At 32.0% G+C, this 14598-nt stretch overlaps 2 protein-coding genes across 2 annotated transcripts in view; both read right to left on the bottom strand.

Moving 5' to 3' along the window:
- Positions 1 to 1256: 1256 nt before the first annotated feature.
- LOC148627230 (matrilin-1-like) lies at positions 1257 to 6573 on the bottom strand. Its single transcript, XM_088569988.1, has 7 exons — positions 6004 to 6573; positions 4748 to 4771; positions 4442 to 4456; positions 3729 to 3830; positions 2237 to 2338; positions 1515 to 1610; positions 1257 to 1304 (listed from the first exon to the last, which is right to left on the bottom strand). The coding sequence occupies exons 1-7, from the start codon at positions 6404 to 6406 to the stop codon at positions 1288 to 1290; spliced, it is 759 nt and encodes a 252-aa protein (XP_088426114.1). The 5' UTR covers positions 6407 to 6573; the 3' UTR covers positions 1257 to 1287.
- Positions 6574 to 6833: 260 nt separating this feature from the next.
- Positions 6834 to 14598, bottom strand: part of LOC148627227 (uncharacterized) — a 61970-nt gene continuing 54205 nt past the window's right edge. The window contains exons 7-11 of the mRNA XM_088569919.1: positions 10191 to 10271; positions 9175 to 9253; positions 8607 to 8624; positions 7916 to 7930; positions 6834 to 7143 (exon numbers count right to left, since the gene is read on the bottom strand). Coding sequence (XP_088426045.1) covers positions 7052 to 7143; positions 7916 to 7930; positions 8607 to 8624; positions 9175 to 9253; positions 10191 to 10271 — 285 coding nt within the window. The 3' untranslated portion in view covers positions 6834 to 7051. The remainder of the gene's footprint in view (positions 7144 to 7915; positions 7931 to 8606; positions 8625 to 9174; positions 9254 to 10190; positions 10272 to 14598) is intronic.

Below are 14598 nucleotides of genomic sequence, written 5' to 3'. Positions count from 1 at the left end.
AAATTTTTTGTCATTTATTTTGCAGTCTGAAGAACCAATACTGATGGAATGCACAGAAAATTGTTGCTTGAAATAAGTTAATGCTTGCAAGAAGTTACTCTGTGTTCTTTCTCTTAAAGATAAAAAAATGTCAGGAAAATGCACCAATGCTTGGAACTTTTACACGGGCATGTAAGGAACGTTCTAATGCATGTAACTTTCAATAAAATATTGTATATATGCTGCTTCCTTTCAGAATTGTGGCTCATAAATCTTCAATACAGAATTTTTCTTTATTTCCATGTAATTGATAGTTACCACACTATTGGTTTCTATTAAACAAAAAAAACGAGAGTGCAGAATTAGAACAACAAATCTGAGAAAGCTAACCTACGTCAAGTTTAATCCTAAACATAACATAACAAAATTCAACACATTCATACAAGAAAACCTTCAGGAAAGAAATATTGTAATGTAAATGTTCTGCCTTTAACTTGCTTATGATATATAACCTTAGTTTTTGAGAATTGGGACGTCAACTATGAAAAGTTAACCCAAATAATCAAGTTTACATTTCATTTCCTATATGTATAGTAGAAAAGATACGCTCAATTCTTCAAACCCATAATTTCAGTGATGATTAACAGCGATAGAGGTTTCCGTCCTTCCTTCCTTCCTTCCTTCCTTCCTTCTATAACGCTAAAGGGTTCCCATGTCTTAATTTTACTCCTCTTACGCCACTAAATGGAATTTAATTAAACTATCATAGAATCTTTTAGTTGCGAAAATTTGATATTTTGCATTGCAGATGCAGTTATTCAAACAAAAAACACAATTATTTCAAGTCTGATAAGAATGAGCTAAATCATATGTTGATGTAATATTCATTTATGTCTGTTAACTTGTTAAGAGTAGCAATGCCTGCTTTATACTCTTCAATAAAATAATCACAATAGTTGGTAATGTAGATTACATTATTGATAAATTAGCTGTCGTGGAGCAGTGATCATATTGGTTTCAACATTAATATTGTATAATGTGGCATCAATTGATGTTAAAACCCACAATATTTTGCTTTCTTGCCGAAAACCCACAATATTTTGCTTTCTCGCCGATGCAAACACATTCAAGACAAAACAAATGTATGTCTAAATTTGCTTCTTTTGGGCAATACCAGTCTGTGTCCACACTTGTAATATATAAATTGACCTTAAGCTGACCGAGTCGAACCCACTGCAATTACCACATCTCATGACCGGCGGAAGAAAACTACAAGATTTCCTTTTCATCTTTATTAGTTTTTTTTATCTATTTCTTCCCTGTCCCTAAAATATATAAAAAATCAAGTTAAAATGCGGGTGTTTTGTAAACGACTTGTGTAATGAGTTAAGTTACAGTTGCTTAAAAAAATATGAATTTCATTCTTTGATCAAGAAATTTTTTCAACGATTACTTGGTCACCAAGTTCAATGATTTGATTAAAATGATAATCTGAAAACATCATTTCCTTCAATATTTCTTTCAAAAATACTCACCACACGACCCACAGGTAAGAGGACACTTGGATTTTAAAGTTGGGTCAGAACATACTGCAGGGTTACAATTAAACAGAGTTGAGTCTTTACATGAAGCTACAACACAAGACCAAAACAAATTAAAACTATCATTTTTTACTGATATTTGTATACCCTGAAAATGGTGTTAATGAATTCATGTACCTCACAGGGTTGTCGCCTGATCCAAACAGAAAAAAAGACTCATTCCGTGTCGAATTTTTGTATTCCAGCCTACACGCTTCGTTAGATATTGTGATCAGTATATCGATTTTCAAGATAGGGCTCAGCAGTTTACGTAAAACAAGGATTTGATGTCCATAGATAATGGTCGTCGAGCCAAAAGTGGTAAGGTCGTCACTTCGACTTCACTGACCGATATGGCGTTCCAACATAGCAAACGATAGCCATCTATCATAGCTATTTTTCTTCTTTCACCGATTTTGATAGCAGAGACTAGTTTTAGTGGTTTTCGCACTTTTCATTTCTCTTTGAGTATTTTTTTAATATATGTTGCTGTTTAATTAGTCTTCCTCTACTGTGGCATTGTTTCCCTAGTTTGTACCTCCGATATAACACAGTTTAAAAAATTCCGTTACCTATTCATATGCTGACAACTTTGGTTCCTGCATAAAAATTACTTTGGTTGCGCAATATAAGGAATATTTATTTAATGTACAATGAATCCTTTGTCGTATACTTACCTGTAGTACATTTTCCACAAGTCATAGGACATTTTGATGATAATACCGGGTCTCCACAAACAGCAGAATTACAGTTGAACAGTGTAGTATCTGAGCATGACGCTATATAAATGAATATAAAAAGAATATGTACTTTAGTCTGATTCCATATTAAAAAAAACAATGATTGATGATTTTGTAAATTATGTGGGAGGGAAGGTTAAACATTTACTTATTGTATTCCTTCAATTTTTAATGTTTTGGTTTTAATCATTTACTATACTTAACCACCAGAGTCAACTTGATAGAAATGCAGGTATGCAACCTCTCTTTTAATAATCAATTTAGTTCATATTAGTCTGTTGTCAGTATAATGAAGTAAGACGTTCATCTTTCGATTTCCTAGCAACGCTGCGTATTATTCTACGTAATAATTACCCATAATCAAAATTGAATTATTATAAAAAAAAAATTAAAAAAAACATGTTCAATTAGTACCTCAATCGATATATAATTCAAACACTGCCAAAGGTATGGATACAAGGCATAAAATATCCTTTGAACAAACGGTAAAATCTTATGTCACTATAGTCCTTTCCGTATACAGAGTAGTGCATTTACCTCCCACTTAAAGCAACCAAATAAAGAACGATAACTCTTGGAGAGTATCAACTAAATATATAATCTGTATAAGTTCATCTTAAAAGTGCAAAAACAGAATGCTTAACTAAGGCTGTATCATCTGTCTGATACTTATAAAGACTGTTACTTCAACATTTGTCCTAAAAATATGTCAATAAATTGATATCTTGATGCTTTGATAAGTTTTTATTTTTAATATCCTCATCAATTTATAATACTACAAGCAGCAAACATTATCACTTATCATTCGAATATTTAAGATCATTGATTGAATATTAAAAACATAACAGTAAGTAAATGCACACATTATATGTAGATTGCGTTCCTGAAATATCCAAAATCAAATTCGATTTTCAATTTTCAATAAAACATAAAGCGCTGAATCAAGATTTAAACGTAGCAACAATTTATTGGATATTGTTTATTTTTTGTCTTTCTTTACATTGATTCGTCATTAACTATTGACTTTTGAGATTTGAATATCGATATAACCGCATAATCATATAATCGATTTGCCTTACTTGCAGATATTTTAGTTTATGTTATCTTTACTTCTTACATTTTATGCATTCATATTTCAGTTTCTTTTCATATTAAATAGAATCGATTCCTTGAGTCATTTTGAAAATATTCGGAGTTTTACGTTATATTCAGAAAAGATCGTGCCAGTAACAAACGAGTAATTGAACTGTGAAATGAAAGGTTACATGACATTCAAATTACTAAAAGTGGCTTCTAAGGTAGTCCAATTCAACATTCTTTTCGGCGAAATGTTTGTCAATGATATGCAATAGCCCATTATTACATAATCTAATTTGATTTAAATAGACTGAAACTGTATTATATACAAATAAACATGAAAGGTTTTTACCTGCACTACATGATCCACACGTCAAGGGACAATATTTCGCCACATCCGGTGTACTACATACGCTTGGATTACAATTAAATAAATGTTGATCTGCGCACGAAGCTGTAACACATTTTTTTTTTAATTTCAGAAATGACATTATATAACAAAAGTGAAGTTTTGCTTTATAGATGAATTATATCTTTAAGTCTGAATTACACACATTTGATTTCTTAAAATTCCATTTTCTTCAATGGCGTGGCCAGGTGCTAATCGAAGTGGATGGTTATTTATTTCGAGGTCAATAATTGTTTGAAGAAAAGAATTCTGTCACTGGATTGGTTCATTTCAACACCAGGACGAGCACGCACAATTCTCAGACAAAAGTAAATAGTTCTTGTTTTTATTAGTAGATATATCATATTTCTGTACACGACATTGCTATACAATTCGTCGAGAAAATTTGTTTCCATAATTTCGTTTCATCGATTATTGATACACTGAACCAGGCGCAGATCCAAGGACTGGCGTGCCGGGCGTACCCCCCCCCCCTAAATCGGTAAAAAAAATTCACAAGTTTCACCCCATAATATGTTTTGCCTTGCTTTGCATGGCATTTAATTCAATTAACGCTCCCCCCCCCGAACTAAAATCCTGGATCCTCTTCTGTGAACTATACTTCAACTATGCAAAAAAAGAAAATAGATGATGTTTGTATGTATGAATATACTTACAAGTTCCTGAGGTAACTGCAGAAACAAGCTATATCATACTTGAACATCTTTCATAGATTTAATACCCCTCGATTATTATCAAGAAAAAGACTATTTTTTGAATATTCAAAATGTGTCTTTGAAATAAGTTTTCAAGAAAACAAAAAAAAATATATCAATGTTTAATTAATTAGTTTTAGTTGTTGTCATTGTCAAAGGAAAAATATGTTGAACGATAAATTAAAGCATCGTTCAATGGGAAAACGGTGGACATTCCTAAGAAATATTTTGATTCAGTCATTGTCAATATTTGTACATTTAAATTACCTCCAATTTGATTCTGGTATGCAGCTGCAAAAAAATGAAGCATTGCAAAATTAGTGGTACGATAGCAGGCTATCGAAGTTTAGAATTTAATATATCAATGCAAAAATTATATGCCTTCAGAAAGCTTATTTTAAGCTCTATCGAAATATTGTTGTCGTGCACATCCATTGTGGTCAGATCACAGAAAGAATACTGTAGGTACAAAATTTACAGTATGATATGATCAGTTGCGGTGTATGTTTCATATTGTTATTATTGTAAATGGTCATAAATTGTACAATAAACAAGACAAACAATTGCTTGATATGTCATAGAAATTGAGGGGGTGTTGTCAGCCTTTAAAAGCATTTAAAATCGTTTTGAACATTTTGTATATAATGCTTATATATGAACTTCTACAGTTTAAATCTGCTAATGATAATATACAGGTAATTTAATTCTAAAAGAAGCACAAACGAATTCTAGTGCTCCTTTAAGGTGAACTTGTACAGTTAACAGAGGGACACATCATGATATTATATTTGTTCACAATTGAAAAATATTATCTTAATACAGAGGAAAACAAAAAAGGTGTTTAAGAGAGTAATAAAGGGAACCAAGGTTATAGCGGTATCTAAATCTATCTTTATAATGACATTGCGGGATAAAACCTTTATCAAATTTATTACATGAAGAGTGTATCGATGAGCAAGTAAATAACACGATTTCAAGTTTCCAGGAAAAAAGTAATTTATCAGCTTATTCAAATAACAAAATGTTTATGACACGATCACATATCATGTTTATTACAACTAGTAGGGACAAATGCATTGTTCTGATGGTATATCAAACTAAATTGTACCTTCTAAATAATCTTTTTAAAATCGATACAACAATATAGTTTTCACTCTTTCACTTTAAATTTTCACTATGTGAACACGAATATACATGCACATACATACATACACACACAGACAACAAAGATTTTATTTATGAATAAAAACAATGTTAACAAAAAATAATTACATACATGACCTACGACCTACTGCATCTATTTTGGGTGGATTGTATTAACAAGCATTATCTCCTCACCATAATCTTACATTGATGAACATATCTAATAAACAAACTGGCACTTTTTTAATTTAATTTTTTATGCATTCAGGTGCATATAGCTATGTATTTTCTTCATATACATATACAGCTCGAAAAACTCTTGACGGTTGAAAAACATTTTCAGTTTTTTGACAAACTTAAACATATTTTATATTACTTACGACAGCGAATTTGTTTTAAAGGCAGTCGTAATTCCAGATGGTTTCGAACAGTCATTACATGGTTTGTGCTACTAGAAGCTATATAGGTAAACTCTACAAGGTTAACACTGCCAACTCCTACAGCAAATGTATTGATGTGAGCAGTATGGAGATGGCGTGCAGCCATTTGTGTTAATGCAGGCTTATTCGAGTGACCATCTGATATCACAATAAGAAAGTTAGGTGCTGAGCTACGGTCTCCTTTCGATAGAGTAAAGCCATTTTTAATAACATACTCTAACGCTATATCTGTCCTTGTTCCTCCAGATGTGTATGGGACTGACATGATAGCCTTCGTGAGAGTATTTATATCATGGTAAGCATTCATAGCAAAATGGTCATAAACCGTAGTAGTAAATGTCATGACGCCAATCTGTACATTTGTCGGACTTATCACATAATGTTTAGCGAATTCAGCAATAAATTGCAGTTCTAGTTGAAAATTACTTGCTTGAATACTTCCACTTGCATCCAGTAGAAACAGTATATCAGCAGGATCGGAAACACATTCTGTATTAACCAATAGATATAAAAATATAATTTATTCTTTTGTCTTGATACTCTTTCAATTTGTCTGTTAACAAAACTTGACTTTGTTTTTCTTTATTTTCTATTTATATATTCTAATGTTATATTGTTTCTATATTATCCTGTATCACATCAAATTTAGACAACGTAATTTATGTATGACCCTTAATCAAAAGGTAATATGCATTCTTGTAAAACATCTATAGACAGCATAATTTTGACTATACTTGGTTAAGCTAATGCATTAATTAAGTATTAGTAGACATATTTACATATCTAACTACAGACAGACGATTTATGATAACCAAATTGTTTTTAAATATGTTCAAACTAAACGTAAATGTATAAATATTATCATAACAAAACATTTAAGATGATAGTAACTAATGAAACAAATTTTCTACAGTAAGCTAAATAAATTAAAATACAACCTCCAGTACTGCATATGCAGAAATGTGATGTCTGAAGTGAAGTTGTTATATTAGTGAGAAACAGGAACATACAAACAACAACAAATAAGCGAATCCTTCCCTAAGCAGTGTATTTTATACAAGTCATACTTACTATGCGCATCTAAAAAGAAAATATTTTCATCCCTAAATATGAACAATTCGCACATTTGCGCAATGACATGTTTCTTCTAGAGTTCCAACCAAATCAAGCATTTCATTAAATTTTCTACATTGATGAGGGTAACACCAAAATCACCGAAACACTATTCCTATTCATAATCAAGTCAAGTCCAAAATAAATCTGGCAAAATAGATCTTACAACACCCAAATATACAAGATAATCATTCTCCCAAAAGATTAATTGCTACTTGCATTGTTATAATAAAAACTGTAAAATAGAACCTAATTTTCCTCATTACAATTTACCAATGCAGCCCAAATTCATGTCAATACATATATCTACAGCTATATTTTTCAATTAATACTCAGTGAAAATGCCTTAAGAATATGTGTACTTTCTCAAAAATATAAACAAATAAGGACAAAACAAATCATTTACCAAAGTACCAGAGCAATAATAGAATAAGCATAATATAAATCATGAAATGATACAGTGATACCTTTATAGCGCACCTTGATCTTATTACTTTAGTAACAAAGGCGTATTTCCGGTCTATTCATGATTTAAACCTTATATCTCTATAAACATATATAAAAAAGTTAACATTTGTTATCGGACCGAATTGATTTGTTGTTGTTTTTTTTTCGAAAGAAAAAAAAAAAACTTCTCAAATTAAGTGCCAGCTTACTTCGATCACTTTCGTAATACATATATACATTTTATGTATTTCAATAATAAACATGTATTTATCAACGTTTTATTTATACTTACTTTGATTAGTTATTGCTAAAAATTACATAAAAAATAATGTACTTTCCTTTGACATAAAACTTATCGGTACGGTTTTCCTTTTTAGTACTTCTTACATACAATACTTTTGATACTTTATTTTGTAATGTATTTCGTTCTAATGCTACTGATGAGAGGTTACTATTTGGAACATGAGCATGCCACATCTATATGACTGGTATTTTAGATTTTACTATTGCTTTTTATGGTTTATATTACATGATAATTACTTCTATAATACACAATGATGGTACATCGATGTCACGGAAATATAAAATAGCCAACGTTTGTTTAAGCGTTGTGTAATCAAGAACTGTAAATGAAAAGCATCCTTAACGATTTATTTCTGATTTTAAATGATAAGGTAAAATGATCGTATTCTTATAAATTTATTGTGTTCGTGATAATTAGAAAAAAAAACTTGTATGTAAACCAGATACATAAAACATTCTTATTGGAAGTTACGAATTGTTACGGAAAAGAACGCATTAAAGGAGATATTATATAATTAGTTATAAGGTAACAGAAGCTTTCTTTCTATTTGGTTCTATGTTGTTTTGTTTTATATGTCGTTAAAGTTGTTGGGATTATTAGATACTGAGACGTTCGTACAGGTGTACCACTTCTTTTAGGAGAGCATTTATTATACTTTCACCACACAGGATTTACCTACCATTGTTAGGTAAGCCACCTAAAGGAACAGAAAAAATAATAAAAACTTAGTTTGCATTCCTTGTGCATGGTAGAACCTCTTGGTGGCACATTTGGATTCCTATTTCGATAGTTTTGGTTTGAGTACTTCTTGTATACAATGAACTTTCCTATGTGTTTGGTTCTAATGCTACTGATGAAAGGTTACTATTTGAAACACGTGTACAGCATATCGAAATTTGTAATATCAATATGAATGGTATTTCTGTTTTTTTTAGTACAATTTGTTATAATGTGGCAAATAAAATAGTAGTACAATATGTTATTTACAGGCAGAAGCTGTATTTGAACCGACAAAAACATGGTTCCCAGGTATATGTTCCATGTCTCCATTGCAATACTCTTTTAGGTTGTCAGCAGGTCTCGTTATGAAAATGTGAGAAATATTTTACAAATAAAATTCTACTACAAAACAAGTTAAAGAATGCTGTAACTGAATAAAAAAAATGTTTGCCTCATTTTTTCTCTCAATATACTTTTTTTATTGTGATATTGCACTATTGTATATAAGTTCTTGGTGTCGTACATACCTTTTGTTTTACAGCCGGAGTTACAAATGTCTGAATTACAACATCCAAGGTTACAATTCCCTTTTGGGAGTACGGCACACTATTATGTTAAATATAATGATTTAAGGTTGAAATTGGATAGGTACATTATATCTATCTATCTATCTATCTATCTATGGCAACATCGCCTGCACAAAGTCCAGCGTGGCCGAGTGGTCTAGGGCGCTGGACTTTGTGCAGGCGGCGTTGCCATAGATGTCACAGCGGTACGAGTTCGAGTTCCGCGGACGAAACGATCAAAAATTTGCATCGCAAATTTGACAGTTCTAACATCGTTGGGAAATTTTTCAGACCTTTCTATACGTTTATATATCTTCCCTGTATCAATTTGATTCGATGGAGTAGTGTAGCGAATAGAGATGTTCTACATTAAATACACCCAGTATTAAAAAAGTGAATTCATTTCGAAATTAAGGTACCTGTGTCATGAGGTATGCTTCAAGGTGAACATATCATATTTGTCCATAAACAAGAAAGAGTATAGCACACATAACAAAGAACATGAAATAACCAGATAACAAGTAAAATAAATTAAAAGTAAATGAGCAAAAAAAGACTGGGAGCATGCGTCAGGTGCACCGGTAGGATAAGCATCCTGCTTTTCTAGAAACATCTGCCGAGTTCATAAAATTTCACGTCCGGGTAAGAAAAGAGAGGAAAGAAAAGCTATGACAGGGTGAACAAATTGTATCTCATGGTGCAGATAGACACACTATAACGACCCACAACCATAAAACGTCTGCAGTGATGACTTGTAGCAAGATAACTCTGTTCCAGAAGCCTAATTGTAAGAAGGCTAGCACAATTAAAAAATCCACGAATTTACAATAAGTTCTGGCATAACGAATGAGTTGTGATATGAAAACTTTATATACAGATGCTGAAGGGATATTGCCGTAGATGAAAGGACAGTTGACAATACAGAATTAGAAGTCATTACGGAGTCACGCGACAAGACAACATACCGCATTACTAACCTGCGCCTTTTCCATACAAGTAACCTCCCACTCATTGCCATGGTTCAAATTACTATTTGGCTTGTTTACATAGGAACATAACTACAAGGAAAATACCATTTCATATACATCTATGTCATATTATTTAGTATTGCTAAGATTTTATATCCATTTTGATCATTTACAAACATTTTATATTCATATCAAAATCAAAATACCTTATAATAAAATAATTGTCATACCATTTCCTCCAGTAACATACAATAATATTTGACCAAAATAAATTTATGCATACAATATTAATTGGAATAGTGTATTTCATTTACTTTCATTACTTTTTTATGTATTATTTTGGTTATTTTATGTTCATTGTTGTGTGTGTCTGTTTTTCATGTCTGGTCTTTGTCCCTGGATTGCATTCTTTTGATTACCTCTATAACCTTGGTTCCCTTGATTAATCTTTTCTTACCATATGAAAGTTCATCGCACCTGCCAATTCTGAATAAAAAGTCATCACGTTTGTCGTAAAGTTTTCCTTTACCATCGATTTCTAAGTGTAGGTCAAGATATGAGGCTGACCTTTCAGTCATTGTAGTATCCTTCATCTAAAGTTCTTCGGGGTAGATGCGATGTAATGTGTTTAAATGTACCAACATTTTTTCTGAAAAGGGAAGTAATTTCTAATTGACCTACTTGAAGAACCGCATTGGGGATCTTTGTTGCAGAGGTCGCTAGCACAGCAATGTTCACAAATGTTGGTCACCATAGACGATTGTGCGTATCAAAGTTTTCTTGAGTCAAAATTGTTGGACAACTTGTGTAATTTATTGCCCTTGAAGGGCAAAATTCAACCAGGTGAGCTATTCAGGCTTCTGGGAGCCTCTTGTTTTCAGAACACTTCATTGTTTTTTGTCTCTCCCTTTCAAACAAAATTGCAAAAGTGGATACAGTGTCGCTACTGCATTCCTCTGTCTGTCACAAATAGCAATAAAGTCATTGTCAACTTTTGACATTGCCAGGAGAAGCCACATTTCAAGTTGTCTTTCTTTTGGTGAATTTTATATGACTTCAAGATTTGTCTGTTTAGAAATTAAAGTTCTATGTGCCTAAATGCTAGTACTGAAAGAGAAACTCTCTCAATGGAATTTCATGTACTTTTTGGTACTAATTACTTTTCAAGAAGATTTTGAATTGTCATGATATCACTGACACTCACACCTTTGTACTAAAAGTAAATTTAATGGTTGTTGCGTAGTGTTACAACTTGATTTAAAAAAATCATTTATTTAGATTTTGATTGGTCTACTGTTAAGCCTGATACTTCTAAATTGAATTCAGTTTTGTATCCAAAAGACAGGTTATTCTTTCTAGCTTCATTTACTGTAGTTAGATTTTTCATTGATGAAATACTTAGTGCTCAATTGAAAGCATTAATGCTGAAGATTTATATTGTTTTTAAATTTTGCAAGAAGAAAACTAATAAGATGAACTTGATCTTTGAAGGAAATGAAAGCAATAGCTATAAACATGAACTACATCTTTTTAATTTTTTTAAGGTCACTGCAACAAGAAAAAATAGACATATTTTTTTTTGTGTATGTTTCTTACGCATATTGCAAAAATCAACTACTGAGATTTTAACACATTCTTCTTGTATGTATGCCATATAGTGGTATCCATTTTCGGAAAAAAATTGACAACAACTGCCTGTTTACCGAGGACTTATTTTTCTTATATTGTGGATGAAAGGGGGGGATATTACTGGTGAGCCAATGCTCACAAATTTCTTGCTTATTCAAAATTCTCTTTCTGTTATTTAGTTACCTAAGAATTTTACCATTTCATGTATGTTGTTTTGAGGTGAAAATTCCTCATGACAAACCATTTTTATTTCACAGTAATTGTCTTAACAGAGCTTAAAGGAAAGTATTTACATGGTTAGCATTTAAACCCTCGCTTCCCCTTGATTTGAATTGTGTCCCCTTTAATCTGTGATATGTAAAGTCTGTATATTGTACATATTAGCATCATTGCAAGCAATTCTAAGGTATGTGTTATTGAAGTAAGTTATTAATAAACTTATTGTTGAATAGTTTGTTATGATTTATACAATGGTGAGTTACAGTTGAGTTTGTTATATAATTTAGTCACCTATTTCTTCCAAAGGCAATCTATCAATAACTTTTAAAAACTTTTTTATCTTGTTTGTCATAATGCAGTTTGTGTTCATGTACAGCATATTCTAGTTTTGTATGTAGCTCATTTTGGTCAATATCAAGTGTAAATGGTCATAATTTTGTTTTCAAAATTGTAACTTTTAATTTTTTTTTTCTATTCAATCACTCAAGCATGCATAACATTGTCTTAGTTGAATAAGGTGGTTCTTTTATCAATCTAAGTAGTCTCGTTATAGTGTGCCCACCTAAAGTGTGGGAGGTCGTGGTTAGGGTCCCAGTCTACTTGTACAAAAGACTATAAAATATGGTGGTCACTGCTTATCATCGAACCAGGTAGTATTAAGAGATTGCAACACGACTGGTTGTCTTGGGGTCAGAATAATGTAACTAGTGGACTGACAAGCCTTTCCATGGGCAGTTGCTTAGAACTGTGGGTTAGCACATTTAAAAAAAAATCAGCTCAGCGTTTTGGCCTATCATGGAGCAGGCTCTGTTAGATTGGACATATGTCCTTGTACCGAGAAACATGAAATATCGGCAATTAAAAGTTTGATTAGAAACAATCGTTCCTAAATTATAAGTGTTAACTTAAAAATTCTGTTTGTATGACGTTTCTAGAAAAAAACAGAGTTTTTTTTACCCTATCAGTGATCATGGTCTATACTCCCAGTTCTTGTTAAGTGGTAGAGTTGCTCATTTATTCCCATTTATCTCCGTGTCATCGTTCATTTATTGTTCATTGCATAGTATTAATACTTAGTTTTCGAGTTAAGATTTAGCTTTAAGTTTGCTCTAACTAAGAATTGAACTATATAAATACAAAAATATCAATCATTTGTGTATTGCGAATTCATTCCGCTCTGCAATACACTAGTTTTGATGAGTAACTATGTCATCAGCAGCATTAGAACTGAAAATACATCGGAAGTTCAAGATTCAAAAGTTAATTTTATATAAGAAGTACACACAACAGAAATCCAGCACTGAGAAATTCCAACATGTGTTTTAAAAAGAATGAAGCCTCGGTGTTTTAGTTCATTCCTTCGAATTTTGTGCTACAACTAATTTCAATCTATAATACAAGCTACATGCACTAGGCTGATGGATATCCACAAGGATCTATGGCCTACCAACAAAGACATCGACCTTTTGGTTTCTAAATAGAAGATTACAAACGGTAAGTTGTATGTTCTATTTATTGGCATCTTGTGAACAATTTTCCAGATAGATTATCTGGCAAAATAGCAAAGGCGTACTTTTGTTAACAATTGTAAAATAAATTTTATCATAACGTTTACTTGTGTAAACGTATTAAAGTTTTTTTTTTATTTTTTTTTTTTAGTCAAACTGTATTCACTTTTCAAAGATAAAAATAAACAGTTATTTCTTTATAACACGATCCCTTTCCATTACATCTGTTGAAATTTTTTATCCACATTCGTCAATGTCCACATGCATCGGGCCGTGTATTTTGTCACAATCTACGAGAATTCTTGAATAACTTGCATCTTCATTTAGCATGCATATGATATTGTTATTATAGTCTGATACTAACAAGTCACCGTAATTATAAACTGGTGCACGGTGCATAAACTGGTAAATTCGGCGTTAGGTATTTTCCCCTTATTGTCTGCTACAATCACTTGGTCACTTTTACAACAAGTCGCAAAGTAACCATGTCTTGTTTTGACTTTATTTTTGTAAGAATAACGTTTTGCAAACACGATTTTAGGCTTGTAAGAAAGAAAAAGTTTATTTCCAGTGTACGCCTTTCAATCAATTGTCATTTGACCGATAGAGACTTCCTAAGTTGTTTGTGATAACCCACGCTGTAATGCTGTTAGATCCAAAAATATTTGTGAAAGTGCTATTTATTTGGGCTCTCCTCTGTTTGGGGGCAAGGACATCCGATACTGGTATTTGAAGATCTATCACGTTTTCTTCTAATTCGACTTTACAAGTTTCAATCTGAAGTGCCCCAAATATATCTCTCAGCTTTTGTTTCGTCGTAAGCTTTCTTCATAAACTTAATTTGCGATATGGTTAGAGTGGACGTAATAATAGGCTCTACATTGGAAAGACACCTATCAATCTGTGCCCGGATCAGTCGCGAGTGTTCAAAAAGGTCGATATGAGAAAGCGTCGAGTCGGATAATATTTTATCCGAGGTTATTGCCAGACTACAAAGCGACAGATGTTTGGTTTCTTGGTTCTTCTGTCATTTCTGCCGTGAGTTAAGTTAATATTGCAAT

The sequence above is a fragment of the Perna viridis genome, chromosome 1 (assembly GCF_037379345.1).
Source record: "Perna viridis isolate PV_CMFRI_1.1 ecotype Kerala chromosome 1, ASM3737934v1, whole genome shotgun sequence".
In the NCBI taxonomy this organism is placed as follows: Eukaryota; Metazoa; Mollusca; class Bivalvia; order Mytilida; family Mytilidae; genus Perna; species Perna viridis.
Note: the sequence above shows the minus strand (reverse complement) of the source record. Positions and strands in the feature narration are given on the sequence as shown.

Coding starts and splice junctions, on each gene's coding strand:
- LOC148627230 (XM_088569988.1), bottom strand. CDS start 6,406: ATGACATTTACTACTACGGTTTATGACCATTTTGCTATGAATGCTTAC. Junction 4,772..6,003: donor TTTAAAACAAATTCGCTGTC/GTAAGTAATATA, acceptor ATTTTTTTGCAG/CTGCATACCAGAATCAAATT. Junction 1,611..2,236: donor TTGTGGAAAATGTACTACAG/GTAAGTATACGA, acceptor CTTGTGTTGTAG/CTTCATGTAAAGACTCAACT.